The sequence below is a fragment of the Limanda limanda genome, chromosome 8 (assembly GCF_963576545.1).
Source record: "Limanda limanda chromosome 8, fLimLim1.1, whole genome shotgun sequence".
NCBI classification, from domain to species: domain Eukaryota; kingdom Metazoa; phylum Chordata; class Actinopteri; order Pleuronectiformes; family Pleuronectidae; genus Limanda; species Limanda limanda.
Genome location: NC_083643.1, coordinates 21,468,626 through 21,485,013, shown reverse-complemented (window position 1 = coordinate 21,485,013; position 16,388 = coordinate 21,468,626). Strand labels below are relative to the sequence as shown.

Genomic DNA, 16,388 nt, shown 5'->3' with positions numbered 1-16,388 from the left:
ACTGAATTCAGTAATTAAACTAAGTTTTGGCTAATCCAGGAGAGCTCAAATTTATGTTAAATTGATTAAATTATACAGATGGAAATTATATAAAGTAAACATGGTGTGGGGGTCTGAATTACATTACATTTCATATAGCTTGGGTATTTTAACTTCCTCACACTGTTTTAGTTGATGTAAAAGTGGCGTATTGGAACTTTGTGCTGCAGAGAGGGATCGGGTCAGAGGTCAACTTGTATTTAGGGTTCTTCTCGGGTCTTGCTGCCTCTTTGATCGCACCGTCTCAATAACACACGCTCTGATGTTCGCGCCACATTGTTGCTGCGCCACTCATGACGTAATGTCTCCCGAACCCTCTCAGGCACGCCCATCTTTCAAATTCCTCCACCGCGCTGTGATTGGTCGGCCGTAGTCTTGTGACCAACGGTCGCGGGAAGCTCTTTGCCACGCGCGTGATAGGAAGAGGCTACTTCTCGGCCGATTCAAAGTTTTAGTAAACATAGGTTCGCTTTTATTGCGGAAAGACGTGTTTGCGTTTCGGTGAACTCAGCGCAAGGAGGTGACGGACACCGATACTCGACTGGACCGGGAGGTTTCTAATCTAACGCCGACTTTGGACGTTGCCCTCACGGTGGAAACAAGCTAACTCCGGGGCTACTTCTCAGCGCTGGATGGGCGTGTAGGAAATAGCAGACACGCTAACTTTTTTTCCACGATGTTTATGGACTTTTAAGCGCTTCGTCGTAGTTTGTTGTCATTTTTACCCCGATACCTTGACTTTAAGGTAGTTAAAAGCTCAAATAGGTTTGGGGTTTTCGGTCGGTCGGACCGTAGTGGAAGCCCAACCGCGTGTCTCACCCGTCGACGAAGCCGGGGTTTAAACCCTGATCATGTCGAGCTACGGTCGCCATCGACACGGATCCCCCGCTCCGAAGACTGGGCCGATTCGGCAAAAACTACAGTTTACTTCCAGCGACGGAGAGGACGAGCCCATTGAGGATGCTAACAACAGTACAGGAGGAGAGTCCGGCTTCACGGAGATGGATTCCCCGATGCCTGTGCGACGAGACACCGTCGATAAGCGGCTGGACTGCGGCAGCAGCCCCTTGAACCAGTCCGGCGGGGACGACGACGTGGAGCTGTGGGACGAGGAGAGCTTCGGGTCCCCATCTCACCTGCGGTCCCCGACCAGCGTCCTCTTCGCCAACTGTTCCCCGTCACCGAGGAAAGGCTCGCGGCTGTACGGAGGCTCACCGGAGCGGTCCTACGTGCAGGACGACGGGGAAGGATCCAGCTCCCCGATCCCAGATTGTCCTGACACACCTCCACACAAAACCTTCAGAAAACTCCGGCTTTTTGACACACCGCACACACCAAAGGTTAGTGTGCATGGTTTAAATCATCGTTCAATCATCCGGAGATACTAATTTATCTAGAATCAGTGGCATGTTTTACACATGTTTTGCACGGGCCGCAGATCAGACTGAAGAACAGCTTTCATGAGCTCACACTCAATCTGGTTGATTTCCTCAGATGTCTTAAAGTTACATCTGCCAGTTTGCACAACTTCTGTTTGCACTTTTGGCTCTTTTCAGGTGTTTAGGAAATTAAATAAGCAACACCAAGCGTATACAAGTGTGTGTCGGGCAACGATGACGTGACCCACTTACTGTATATTTGTAATCATTGCATAATACTTTGACGTAGTCAGCCAAGCAGATGAATTGCTTTATGCCTGGGCATGTCTTTATCCTTGGTTTCTGCATTGCACAGCACTGTTTTTTTAAACACCAAAGTTTACCCAGATATTCCTCAAAACCTTATTTTATTAACACATACCAGTTTGTTAACTAGGTTTATATCTAATCATGAGGTCAACTAGTAATTTTTCTCCAGTCTTAACTCTCTGTCTATGTTACTGGGCTCAAATTAACAAAGCAATAAATCTGTCTTTTTCAGAGTTTGCTGTCCAGAGCCAGGGGCTCCGGCCCAGGATCCTCCAGCAGGAGAGTTGCCCTGTTCAAGAATGTGGAGCCTTCAGCAAAGTCAACCACAGACGGCAGCAGGAGACAGCAGACCCCTCTGGTCAATTTTAACCCATTCACCCCGGACTCCCTCCTCATCCAGTCCGCCACTCAACAGAGGAACAACAGGAAGCGGGCACACTGGAATGAGTACGTTCCTCAGATGTTCTCTCACTGATACTCAGTCATATTAGAAATGCCATTGTTCTCGGGTGTATAGTAGTTGCATGTGAAAAAAGCTGCTGATTATCCAAAGAGGAGGTATGAGTAGACCAGCTGCAGTCAATATGTTGCATGCACACTTTCCATCCTGTTGCATTATAACTAAACAACTTTACACATTTGTTATTGCAGTAAAGAGACAGAAGTTAACCACACATACTAAGAGGGGCGTTGCACACCCTTTTAACCACCAGCTTGTGCACAGATCAAACCTATTGTTGTAATAACCAAAAACGTTAAAGCCGTTGACTGTGGCCAGACTTTTTGGCTGGGAACCAAGACCTCATGGTTACTGGTGAACTCTGCCATGTGCTTGTGAAGCCCTCAGTGCTGCCCCCTGCTGTATAGAATGTTAACCCACTTTTGTGTTTGATCTTACAGCTCATGTGGTGAAGACATGGAGGCAAGTGATGGTGAAGGAGAGGAGGAAGCCCTCCCACCTTCCAAGGTAATTAAATGTTTTTATGATTATATGCATTAATGACATACAGTGATTTAGACTTTTACACTTGCACCCAGAGATAAAGTTTATTTATTTATATTCATTAGATGTTTTTTGTTTCATCAAATTGTTATTTTATTTGATTAATAAAAGCCAATACAAATGTATTTATTGAAAAACCGCCCAAAACAATTCAGTTTAAATGATACATGCAATTATTATAAAAAAAGAATTGTGCAGAGTCATTGTATATATTGAGCATTTGTCACTGTAGCTCCAGGTACAACAAGTAGAAACCATTAAGGCTTTCAAATCATTTCTTATGTAAATTGACTAAAACCAGTTCACTGAGAACCTGTTTATTTACAGTGGTTATGCTAAATATCCTCTGTGAAGCAGCAACAGAACAAGCTTCATGACAGAAAAGAATGCTGTTGAAAACTAGTTCTTCAAAATGGTGATGTTTGATAAAGCTCTCCATCTGCCTGCAGAGAATCACCATGATGGAAAGCAACATGATGTCCCGGTACGCCTCCGAGTTCCTCGAGCTGGAGAAGATTGGCTGCGGGGAATTTGGTGCTGTGTTCAAGTGTGTGAAAAGAATCGACGGCTGCGTCTATGCCATCAAGCGATCGAAGAAACCCTTGGCAGGATCAATAGATGAGTATGTTGAAAAAAAGTTATCTTCTTTTGATGAGTCTTTAACTTAAATGTATTGGCAGGGCAATAAAAGCAGTTTACCTTGTCTGAGGCATCCTTTTTCGTTTTCACTACAAAGTCTACATCAGATGTAAATTGATTAAAACAACCTGTTGCCCTCCTCCACAGACAGAACGCCTTACGGGAGGTGTATGCCCACGCTGTGCTGGGTCAGCATCCCCACGTGGTGCGGTACTACTCGGCCTGGGCCGAGGACGACCACATGCTCATTCAGAACGAGTACTGCAATGGAGGTACGCTGTCAGACGTCATTGCAGAGAACTACAGGCGGCTCAGCTACCTGTCGGAGCTGGAGCTGAAAGATCTGCTTCTACAAGTCACACGAGGACTCAAGTACATCCACTCTACATCTCTGGTGCACATGGACATCAAGCCCAGTGAGTATATAAGAAGAAAAGTAACCGTTTATAGATTTGTATAAATCAAAAATTGCCAGATGAAACCAAGTCTGTGAGGCGACACTAATGTAAATAGGGCTTTCCTTGTTGTCATGCGTTTGAGTTTGATGCGGAGAAAAAAGTACTTGAATATTAAACATTTTTGCAAAACCAAAAATAAATGGGTTATGTTAGCAATTAGTTAATACTTCCAAAGGTTCTGCTTCAGATCCAGTCCCAGGTCTTGTTAATGATTAATTAGTGATGTTATTGTGAATATAATCTGAGGATGTAGGAACAAATGTGCAAGAAATGTCAGTAAATCAATGTAATTATACAAACAAATCACTGCTGGTTTTTATTGATATTGTCTTTCATAAAAGGCTTTGAAGAAACCAGACTCTTCACGTGAAGGTTTTCTGGTCAGAAACTAACAGAGGCATTCATGTCTTGTTTCTAGGCAACATCTTTATTTCTCGGAAAGCTGTAGCGAGCTGCGATGACTGTGATGATGAAGATGGTCTGGTCACCACTGCTGTCTACAAAATTGGTAAGATGCTCTCACGGTTCTTGTATAATGACTTCATGCACTTGAATCTTTAATCTTTAACATTTTTTATTCCACCGATTTTTTTTTTTTTTTTTTAATTTTTTTTTTAGATTTTTTTTTTTAGGGATTTATACTATGTGGTCATAATCGCATCTTAAAATCTATGTGGTATATGCTTGCTCTTCAGGTGATCTTGGTCATGTGACTAGAGTAAACAATCCCCAAGTGGAGGAGGGTGACAGCAGATACCTGGCCAATGAAGTTTTACAAGAGGTTTGTAATCCTGCATACCATCTCCTTTTGAACCATTAAAGCTTTAAACAAGGTCCTTAACTTGCTTTGTTTTCTTTGTACGTAGGACTACACTAACTTGATGAAGGCGGACATCTTTGCGCTTGCTCTGACTGTTGTCAGTGCCTCAGGGGCCGAGCCTCTTCCCACCAATGGAGACAAATGGCACGAGATCCGACAAGGAAAACTTCCAGCCTTCCCTCAAGTGCTTTCTTCCGAGTTTCTCAGCCTCCTCAAGGTAACAGCCAACAAGTCTAGATCTAAATATTTGAATTTAGAACTTAGAAGAATTTCTGTCTTCTAAGTTCATTCGATTGTTTTAGATTTGCACCTTTTTAAAGAAGATGTCTGAAGTGTTTATTTCACTCCGTCTCCTGTCATGGCTGTCAATGTCTTTTCTGCCATGTCATTAACAAACTGATAAATATAGAAAGAAATCTACCGTCAACTATAAAAACTAATTACTTTCAGCCCTACAAAGAATGTCTTGCTGATTAATTACTAGTGTAATGTACATGTGTATGTCTTGCCTTAATTTCTGTAGGTCGATATCTTTGTCCCTGTGTTTCTCTTTCCATTGCCGTTCAGTAGCTTTTCTTTCTGGCCTAATCATGTGTTTTTTTTCTTGTACTTCAGCTGATGATCCACCCTGATCCAACAAGGAGACCATCTACTTCTGAACTCATCAAACACCCAGTGCTTCTCACCGCTGCAAGAATGAGTGCTGATCAGCTCCGAGTCGAACTCAACGCTGAAAAGTTCAAAAACGCACTGCTACAAAAGTAAGTACAGGGCACTCAGAAAAATTCCCTCAACTGTGCATATACTCCTCCAAGTGAACCAGACTCCAACTTTAAGTTTCTGTTAACGCATTTGTTAGAGAGCATAAAAAAGCTGAAAAAACAAGCCAAATCAACTGCTTATGTAATCACATTAATGTTTCCATTGACCCTGATTATGGTGAAATTCAGGCTTAATCCCAAAAAGCTTTTTAGTGAATTAAATTTAGACTTTTTGGCATTAATCAGGGAAATGAAAGACAGATTAATCTATTGTGAAAATAATTATTAGCACCTGCATTGTAGTAAGATTGAAAATGATAACATGCAGCCTTGATTCAGTTTAAGAAAAGAGTTCTGGTGTCATTAATACTCACTTGTATGTGTTTGTCTTCCCCAGGGAGCTGAAGAAGGCCCAGGTTGCCAGGGCTGCAGCAGAGGAGAAGGTTCTGTCCACCGACAGGGTCCTGACCCGCTCCACGGTCCAGTCCAACCCCAGAACCTCCAGACTTATCGGAAAGAAGATGAATCGGTCGGTCAGCCTCACCATCTACTGAGTCTTTAATCTAACCTGACAGGAAGGTAGATCATGAACCTTTACTCAGACCGCTCAGTTGAAGTGGTCTTGATTTTCTTATCGGAGGTGGGTCAAGGTGTTGGGCTCCGGCGGCTCAACGGAAGCTGTAGACTTTTGCCACACCGAACCTGAACTCATCTCGATAGACTCTCATTGCCAACATAGTTCAGCCTTTTTGCCAACGAACTTTAATTGGAAAATAAACTCATTCCTCAAAGGTATTACTTTACCTTTACACTCTGTCATTCCCTAAGTTTGCATGGACGTCTGTGTGTCTGTGTGTCTGCCCTTGCACTTCCCTCGACAAAGCCGAAGTCCGTTGGCAGCGCCACAAAGCTGCAGTGAAGCTCTCTTCAGTGTGAATGTACTTGCCGCCGCCGTGTGCACCTTACTGCCTGTCAAAAGCCTGATGCTGGGTATCAGAGGGTCTGAGAACTGATGATTTCTGTGTCTGTAATGGAGCACTTTGGAGGCAAAACGTGGAACTTCCCACGTTGCATTTTTTTTTGTTTAATAGAAAGTAACCTGCTGCTATTGATGTTTTGTATGTATCAGGGTTTGGCCAGTTTCAGGTTGGATTGTTCTCGAGGTCATTGGCTCTTATTTTGAAAGTAGCAGGAGTCCATCAGCCCTTCCTTCATGTCACACCTTTTCTTTTTCTGTTTGGATAAAAAAAGGACTTGTGGCATTTAGGAAAATAATCTTGAAGTACCAAACCTGGTGATTGAAATCATCTGTGAGGTTAGAATGGATCCATGTTGTGATTTTCCCTGTTGATTGGTGCTGCCAACCCTGCCTTGTAGCATTGCAACAATCATCATCCTGTTTTATTGGATTCTCGTGTTTTCTGTCCTTTTTTGTTTTTCTCATGTCGTCATTCCCATGAGGCTCTTCTTCACTTAGAGAAGTATTCATCTCTTTGTTTCTGTTAAACTCTAACACACAAATCTTTTTGTTGTAACATGTACATATGTTCTTTTAATAAAGTCTCTTCTACACTCTTCTCTGTTTAGTGATTATTTGTGTTGCAGAGGGGATATTCCGTCAGATTGTATTAAACAGTTTTCTGCAATTTCGACTTCAATCACTTGGTAAAGATTATTTCTATCTGCAGGGTTTGAACTACTTGTACAGGTTTGTTTTAGAGTTGAAACAAGATAGATGATTAATTTCTAGAACAACCAATACAGTGCCAGTTCCTCAAAATTGAGAAGTTTTGATGTTTGGACAAAACAAGCAATTATTAAGGGGATTAGCAGGGGTTGTTTAATTCTCCATTCTGTTTCATTACAGGAAGTGATGGGGGAATTAAAAAACGAATTTTCAGATTTGTCACTGATTTTAAACAGTCATCCAGTACATCATATTAATGTGAGCACTCAACAGAGATGATCAGTCCATAGGTATTCATGAAATATGAATATATATGCTTTGATTGGATGTTTCCATAATAATTTTGTTGTAAACATTGTTTCCTCGGGAAGTGGTTTCAGGTAGTTGATGCTTGTGCCTTGTTTTGTTGCATTGAACCACAAACACTTTGAATCACCTGTCCTGTTCCCTGAGACTGATTTATACTGTCCAGTCTTGAGCATGACATTTACAATGATGATCTTATGATCCTGTATAATGTCAGCATGCGTGTGAACATTGGCCTTGCAATAGACAAAGCAGGCACCAATTTTGTGAGTGCTCACTTAAATACTACGAGACTGGAACTGACACTGGTTACAAACCCTCAGCCACAAGGTTTGAAATCTTCAGAGGTTTGTGTGGGTATGATGTGCCCGGGGTGGTGGTCAGGGTGAGCTGCTTTACTATGTACACAGCATGCAGTCCAATATAACAGCCCATTCAAGTTCCTTTTGTATTGACGTTTGCTGTTATCATTTTAGATTAAGTTAGTGGTGCTGCTGAATCACACTAATTACAATTATTTAATATTTGAGTTTTAGTTGTTTATTTTCCACATACATGTTATTGTAATTATAAACAGTAGTTTTTTAGGTAATATAGCAGAAAACTATTATTCTGTAGGGGCTTGAACAGTGGCTTCTTCAAGCATAAAATGACAGGAAATAGGTGACAACATTGAATATGGGAATTATGCGTCTCAAAAGCCACATTTAACGCACAGTAAGAACAAACATAGTTTATCACAGTACTTTAACAACAAATTAATTCCAGAGAAACCAATCTACTACATAACAATACTGATTTGAGACTGATACGATTATTATTATTATAGTTATGATAAATAATAATCACAAATAATAATAATTAAAGCCCTCAAAAAGCCAATTCATTTGCTTGAATAATAATAATAATAATAATAATAATAATTAAATTTGATTTGATGAAAGCCCTGGGACAAGTACGTCAAAGCAAAAATGGCCAAAATGGTCAAAATGGCCACTAAATCCAAAATGGCGGGCTTCCTGTTGCGTTTTTCATAATGCCCCTTGAGACTTTTTTTCATGATTTGTCACGAAACATCTTTTGCCCGGTTTTGGTGAAAATCGGTTATGTGGAAACTTAGGGGCTGGGTTCCAGGGGGCGCTGTTGAGCCATTTTGCCACGCCCATTTCAAAATACTCCAGAATACGTAAATTTTCACCAGTAACTAATTTACTGCAAAGTTTCATAACTTTTTGAGCACGTTAAAGCCCTCAAAAAGCCCATCCTTTTGCCGGAAAAATAATAATAATAATAATTCCAGGGGGCGCTGTTGAGCCATTTTGCCACGCCCATTTCCAAATACTCCAGAATACTGTCATTTTCACCACGTTCTAATATACTGCAAAGTTTAGCAACTTTTTGAGCATGGGAAAGCCCTCAAAAAGCAAATTCCGCATAGTCACAATAATAATAATAATAATCCTTACAATTTCAATAGGGCCTCTCACCATTCGGTGCTCGGGCCCTAATAAGAAGAAAATACGAAGTGAATGTGATTATTGTGAATCGCAAATGAAGCGTTGCATGCGTTTTGCCTGAAAATAATAATAAAAATAATAAATAAATATGCTAAAATATATGAAAATATAACATTTTTAGGGCTGCAAAGCAGCACTGGGTGGGCCCGAGCACATCCATTTTGAAGCGTTGCATGCTTTTTGTCTGAAAAAACAAAAATAACCAGTTCTGAGAGAGAGAGAGAGGTAACCTTTGCAAGACATAAAGTTTCCTTTGATCTAGGAAGACTGAAATTAAAGGATTCATGGTCCATGTATGTCCGCGTTACAGAACATCATGTTTTAATGGCGTGTAATCAAACTTTGACGCCACGCCACGGTCACACTGTGTGATTAAAAAAAAATCCGTCAGTCAGTTTTTATCTCCATCTTGTCGTGATGACACTCATCTCAATTTGACGTTGATCCGATGAAAACCCTGGTACAAGTGTATCAAAGAAAAAATGTGGAATATGGCCAAAATGGCCACTAAATGCAATATAGCAGGCTTCCTGTTGTGTTTTTCCAATTGCACCCAGAGACTTTTTTGTTTGTCTGGTCATGATACACCTGTATATCGATTTTTGTGAAGATAGGTCAATGGGAACACCTTCCGGGGGTCTCGGGCTGTCTCGGGGGGCACCGTTGAGCCATTTTGCGACGCCCATTGAAAATTCCTTCAGAATACGTAAATTTTCACCACTTTCTAACTTTCTGCAAATTTTGGTAAGAAGTTGAGCATGTTAAAGCCCTCAAAAAGCCAATTCATTTGCCTGAATAATAATAATAATAATAATAATCCTTACAATTTCAATAGGGTCTCACCAGACACCTTTGATGTCTGTGCTCGGGCCCTAATGATGTTCATATAAATAATGATCAAAGCACCTTTCAAAACAGTTAAAACATACAATAGGAAACAATACAAAGTGACGAAGTGAGTGGAACATTACACTGCATTAGAGAACAAATAAAAAAGTTATTTGTAGATTGCTGTTGTTGTCCCCCCCTCAGCATAGTGGAGACCAGATCATTAGTCCATTTTCATTTTTGGGTGAACTAACCCTTTAGGATAATGACTAGGGTGCACAGATTGTTTCATGTTAAACGGGTCAAATGTGACACAACAACAAACACTGTTGTGTGCGTGTGTATCTCTCGCTGAGCGGTGCTGCAGCATCATCATTGTCCCGCGTCACGTGACCTGTGCCCGTCCCCGCGGTGTGTGTGTGTGAACTTGAAGCAGGGACAGCTCACTCACACGCTCAGAGGAGGAGGAGAGAGGAGACACACATACACAGATATCTCTAGAAGGGAACCAGAGAGAAAAAGAAGAGGTTGACTTGTTGAATCCTCCATCATGGCGCTGAGGGACGAGCTGCTGAAGTCGATCTGGCACGCGTTCACTGCTCTGGACGTGGACCAGAGCGGGAAAGTCTCCAAATCTCAGCTGAAGGTAAAAACAACACTCGACAGAAGTTTCACATCTTCCTGTGCAAGCACACGCCTCCTCTCCCCGTCACTAACACGATCTACCTGTTAGCACCGGGGGTGGAACCCGGGCTGCGGCTGATCACCTGCTCATCACCTCCCGCTGATCGCTTATTAGAAACTTCAGCAACTTCCGGGAGAAAACCCACCACAATAAAACCACAAACCAATGCCTGTGTCGAATCAAAAGGTATTGAATGCAGTGGTTTTATTGGTTTAGAGGTCACTGTGGTGCCACTGGGACTGACACACAGAAGGAATGAGCAGGTGTTGAAAAGTGATGCTAGTACAGAAGGGCTTACACTAGATTGGGCTCATTACTCAAGTACTCAAATTAAAAGTCCTCTGTGTTAAAATGGAACTTTCCCTCAGAGCTAATCTCAGCATTATTTTTCTGAAATAATATTAAACCTCTGTGTCATTAAGTGTTTTCTGCCTGTAAACATCTTAATCCGTATTCATGTTCCGATGTTTCATGGTTAAATGTTTTGTTGATTGGAGGAGAGCTGGGTCAGTCAGTGGAAAAAGCCAGATGAAAGCACAGCTCAGCGAATCAAAACTACACTTTTTTCAGTTTCCTGAAGATAACTCGACATGTATACAACTTTACGACATGCCCACATATCTCCAGGTCTGTTAGCGCTGCAGTGTGCCAGCCAGACATTGTTCCCAAGCTGGAAATATAAACAATAAAGGTCAGGGTTTCAGGTCAGCAGTGTCTGAATCTCGAGAGAAGAGCTTTCACTCGCCTCAGTGGACCAGAATGCAATGCAGCTTGTTGTTGAAAGAGGTGAATCCCCTTCTTTTTTCTGACCCAACACCCTCTTTCCAAAGCATCCTCTATGTGTACATGTTTAATCACCATTTGAATCCAGCAGGGTGGCAAAAGATGATCTGTGAAACAAAAGAAATCCACAGCTTGAGAAAAAAAATACATTTGTCAATAGCTGTACTTGTTTCAAAAGTTACTCCTGGCATGTGTTGGTCATCACAGCATGAAGCAAGCAGTAGATCCTGGAGTCGGATTCTCACAAATACAATATACATGTCAAAGTCTAGCTGTGTAACAATTAGAGGTGAAATATCTGGTCGAACAGGAAATTAATTGGTAACTAATAACTATGGTTACTGTTTAAGGCGAAATGGCCTAAACCTCTGGTTCCAGTTTATTAAATGGGAATATTTGCAGATTTGATTTGTCTCGTACAATGAAGTAGTGCACCTGCAACATGGAATAATGTGTAGAATAACAATTTAAGTTTCTAATATCAATTTATTGTACCTCAAGCGGGTCTTGTTTTAGTTGAATCTAAATTATATTCCCTTAGGCTATTACTTTAGCTCTTGTTTTGGCTATCGGGCTAATTGGACTGTTTCTTGTTTGTGTTTTCTTTGTGTCTCTGAATGTGTTCTGTACTCGACTATATTGTAAATTAGGTCTCTACCTCATAGAGTTAGGAAGTTGATTGAATGAATGAAAAAAGTAGTAATTTTAATATCTTTGAATTAGACTAGAGACTAAACCAGACCCCTAAAGACGTCATGTTGGACCTTAAGAAATTAAAATGGGCCTTTCTCATTGTTCTGAGAAAGAACGCAAATGTCCTCAGGTGAGAGCTTCTCAAATAGGAGGAGTCTGTTTTTATTTTGTGAACTAAATATTATCTATTAGAAGATGTCACATTGTGCTCAAGGACACTGTGATGGACATTTCCTGTTTCATTTTATAGACAATTCACCCAGTAAATGGACAACTTCTAAAAACACGAAGTTCAAACCTAAGTTTTTTCCCATCATTCCAGGTGCTGTCCCACAACTTGTGCACAGTGATGAGGATCCCACATGACCCCGTGGCCCTGGAGGAGCATTTTAAAGACGATGACGAGGGTCCTGTCTCCACCCAGGGGTACATGCCCTACCTGAACAAGTTCATCCTGGATAAGGTCAGTCCACAACAATGATTGTCACTGGAGAACCACTTGGTTGGTGGCGGATGAAACTAAAAAGTTTGTATTTAAAGTAAGCCAGTAAAAGAAGAGTATAATATAATTATAACCGTTTGTGTTGATGCAAGACATTATATTTAACCTTATTCGGTTGATACATAAAGTCAGCAAGTAAGGATCTGACACAGCTAAAGTTCATTAAAGGGCATAATGGTTCAGGGTTAACATTTAGAAACCCCAGTTGCTCTCACTACGGCTTTTCTGTGGGGGGTACGGCATTGTCATTTTGTAAAAAATTTTGATCACCATTGCAGTGCTATAAGATACTACATCTCGTCGTATGGGAAATGAGTCATTATCAGGAGAACTTCAACCGACTTGACAGCAGACCTGAAAAGCGATGTGGCACAAAGATCAAGGGTTTGATTTCCAGTTCGGCCCTTTTTTTAAATTTCCATTCATATTTATCTGAAACAACATCCTCTGACTGTCTCGCTGCCAAATCCAGATAAGGCCGCTTGTTGTTGTTATAATCCTCGAAGTGGACCTCAGTAGTTTTTGCCATCTCAGTATGGATTGTGGCTCGTATGTGATCCTTCTGTTATTGTTTCTTTCATTCAGTTAAGAGGATGTTTTTTATATCTTATCTAATAATGCAGCAAATTCAGATTATTTTGTTAGACTGTAAAAATCCATTGATTGACACATAGCATTTGTATATTGTGCTTTGTCACAGTGTTATTTCTGGCATTGTAATGAGCTCAAACCGCAACACAGCAACAGTCATTGAACACTAAGTCGATTCATTCAGCTGTCTGTCTATCCCTCCGTCTGTCCCTCCCTCCGCCCGTCCCTCAGTGATGATGTTATAACGGGTCACAGCATGAATGGAAGCGATGGTGATTGTTGCTCTAGGCGTCGTGACAGGAGAAAAGGCCTTTCTTTTTGTGATGTCATAAGTAGCCTTGAGCTCTCGCTGGTTGTCTGGTATCCTTGCAGTATGATGTCATGATGATGGTCTATGGGTGTTGCCATGGTGAAAGGTTTGGCATTCTGTTGTGTCATAAAAACTCTCCTAAAGGTCAAAGAACCTCTGACCTTTGGTTGGACCAGTGTGTCTGCCCAGGTCTTTACAAGTCTTAAAGTGGATTCACTCTCCTCAGCACAAAGGCCTTTATGTAGGAAAAAGTCTTGAATTGAATTTACGACAGTCTTGAATATCTTCTCTTACTTTGTTCGTTCATCAGTCCGACGAAATCAGCCCAATCTTCACAATTTGGTGCTAACATTACTCTTTTTTTTTCGCTTGACTGCCTGAAATGATTTTCTAATGATGGACTAATCGATTAACTGACTAAACCAAGTTTTATGTGGCCTCTGTTACTCTGAAGGGATTGTAGCACATTGTTGTTGCTGAAATTGGTTTCCCTCAGAGATCTTAACAGTCTATTGTGTAACTTTCCCCTGTGGGATCTTGTCACAGTCACTGAGAGCGGCTGCTTTTGTTGAGGGTTGTGATGGCGGTTCAACCAAAATTATCTGCGTGTCATTTTGTGTTAAATCTTTTTTCTGTGTAGACGGAAGGCCTCAGCAAGGAATGAATAACTTTAGACTGTTTTGACAACATGAAAACATGTTTAACAGCCAGCCGCATTAAAACAATGTGTATCTCTTCCAGCTGTCTATGGTAATTAGAGAAGAATTTACATCCATAACATGTTTTACAGCTGTACCTTTGATCAAATGTAATGACTTGATCTTGTGCATGATTTTCCCATTTGACTAAAACTCACATGAGAGTATAAAATACAGTCATGTGAATAGGGTCTAAAGGTGACTGGACAGTGTGAGTTTGTAATGTTTGGTTTGAAAAGCAAACGTCTCTGGGAAACAGGAACTCTTTTCTTCTAGTAAATGACCTACTGGAGTTAGCTTCAGGAAAGCAGACGTGACGTCATGAGCAGATGTTAATACCCCCCCACCCTTCCATTGAAGTGGTAGTGACCTCTCAGGAGAGAGCAAGGGCGTCGGTTGGTGCTCTCACTCCTGAGGAAACTCCACCCGCTCCCACACACTAGGAGACTGTGTACATGTATGCATGTATGTATGAGTTGTTGTGTATGCGCGTGTTTGCGTTGTCATCAGAAACCTGAAAAGCAGGACAACAACAACCTATTTTACACACTGATAAAGTTGATGGTCAAGGAAAATGTAAACGTAGAAATACCCTTAAGTTATGTGTATGTTAATAACTCATCTTGAAAGTCATCAAACCGGAAAAATTGAAACAAAATTACCACATACAGAGATGGAAAACAAATATAAAGAGATTGAAACTATAAAGATTCACAAAGTGAGTCGGAATTTTCCACTGGATGAATGGCAGATGTCATTGTGCTGTACCATTATTGCCACAGTACGGAGGGAAAGCAGGAAAACGTCCTGGCATTTACCTGTTAATTTGATTCACCCGCAAAGTGACTCAAAAACAGATCACAGAGACACAAAATGATTGCTAAAAGACCTCACAACCATAGAGACAACAAATACACACTAAACAGCTCCATACAATTCTAAGACAGCTGAAAGGGACACAACATGACAAGTACAAAACAATTCAAAACTTGCCCAAAGAGACATTAAACGACTGCACATGTACAGAAACCAAACTAATGAGACAAAACAAATACACACTGCAAAATGATGCAAAACGGCTGATAAGAGTCACAATCATTTCATAGTTGATAGAGGATAACATAATCACAAAGAGAAAGACAATCATCTTTAAAAGACATTTTCTGATTTTCGTTCTGGTGGTCTTTCTTCTTTGTAGAGAGGTGGAGGAACTTTTACATGTCTGTGTCCAGGGTTATTTTGCCTCATCATTTGTCTACGTGTGTGTCATCCCCGTCTTCTCTGACCCAGTCAGTAACAATGCAGCAGTAAATAAAGTGCAGAATTGCACATCCCTGACATTTCTTCTTAGCAAAGTGCAAAAACAATGAGAACGGTGTCAGTGCGGTGAAACCTGACACTGAAACGCCAAAGACAGACGAGACAGAGCTGACTCAGCACTTTGTGGTTCGTTGGAGTGAAACATTCCTCAGAAACAAGTGTTCCTCTTAACCCTGAACTATCCAGAGTGTGTCTGTGTGTCTGAGTGTCATTTGGGGCTGTAATTATTACTCCTGTCCAGACTGACTTTGACAGAAATCCTCTCTAATGCTCTACCATTGAAAGTCCTAATTCAGTGCAAAGAATGTATTGTGGCAGGACAAGGAAAGGCAGAGACGCAGGTACTGCTTACTGTTGTTTATTAAGTAGACAGGAAGAACCAGCACATGTTCCCCATACGGGAAGTATATATAGCTTCAGCCTTTACATTTCCCATCAACCCACTGGGTGAGAGGACACACCCATGAGTGCACGCCACACAGCCCCCCCCCGAACACCCAGAGGGAAAAATACAAAATGGGACAAAAGTCAGTACCTCTCAGGGGGTTTAACGAGGCGACCATAACGGCTACGCCGATCCCCGTCCGCAAACGCAGGGGTGGAACAAGCAGAAGGGACATCATTTACAACAGGCACAGGATCAGGAGGCACAACTGGAGAAAACAACACAGGGGTCTTAGAAGGGGGGCGACCACGACGGGGAACCCGGGCCGGTAGCACCTCTTCGCCGGCCAACAGATGAGCTGGCTTAAGTCTGTCTAACGAAACACGCTCCCTGCGCCCGCCCATGTCCAGAATGAAACTTTTAGAACCCGCCTCTAACACCCTAAACGGGCCGTCATACGGGGGCTGGAGGGGAAACCGGTGAGCATCGTGACGCACGAAAACAAACCGAGCGGTCGCGAGATCCGTTGGCACGAAAGACAGAGGAGAAAAATGATGCACGGGCACCGGTGCACAAGCGGACTGTGACGCAGGACGCGGAAAGGGGGCCGAGCTGTGAGGCAGAAACTCCCCTGGGACGCGGAGCGGCTGACCGAGCACCAACTCTGCAGGGGAG

General features: G+C 41.8%; 2 protein-coding genes across 2 annotated transcripts in view; both read left to right on the top strand.

Moving 5' to 3' along the window:
* The first annotated feature begins 436 nt into the window (after positions 1-436).
* On the top strand, positions 437-6,985 carry wee1 (WEE1 G2 checkpoint kinase). Its single transcript, XM_061076374.1, has 10 exons — positions 437-1,379; positions 1,960-2,174; positions 2,628-2,694; positions 3,180-3,352; positions 3,517-3,785; positions 4,246-4,335; positions 4,523-4,608; positions 4,694-4,864; positions 5,263-5,408; positions 5,806-6,985. The coding sequence occupies exons 1-10, from the start codon at positions 891-893 to the stop codon at positions 5,960-5,962; spliced, it is 1,863 nt and encodes a 620-aa protein (XP_060932357.1). The 5' UTR covers positions 437-890; the 3' UTR covers positions 5,963-6,985.
* Positions 6,986-10,220: 3,235 nt separating this feature from the next.
* The window catches only part of swap70b (switching B cell complex subunit SWAP70b), a 29,300-nt gene continuing 23,132 nt past the window's right edge, over positions 10,221-16,388 (top strand). Inside the window, exons 1-2 of the mRNA XM_061076394.1 lie at positions 10,221-10,392; positions 12,230-12,370. Of these exons, the coding sequence (XP_060932377.1) occupies positions 10,297-10,392; positions 12,230-12,370 (237 nt within the window). The 5' untranslated portion in view covers positions 10,221-10,296. The remainder of the gene's footprint in view (positions 10,393-12,229; positions 12,371-16,388) is intronic.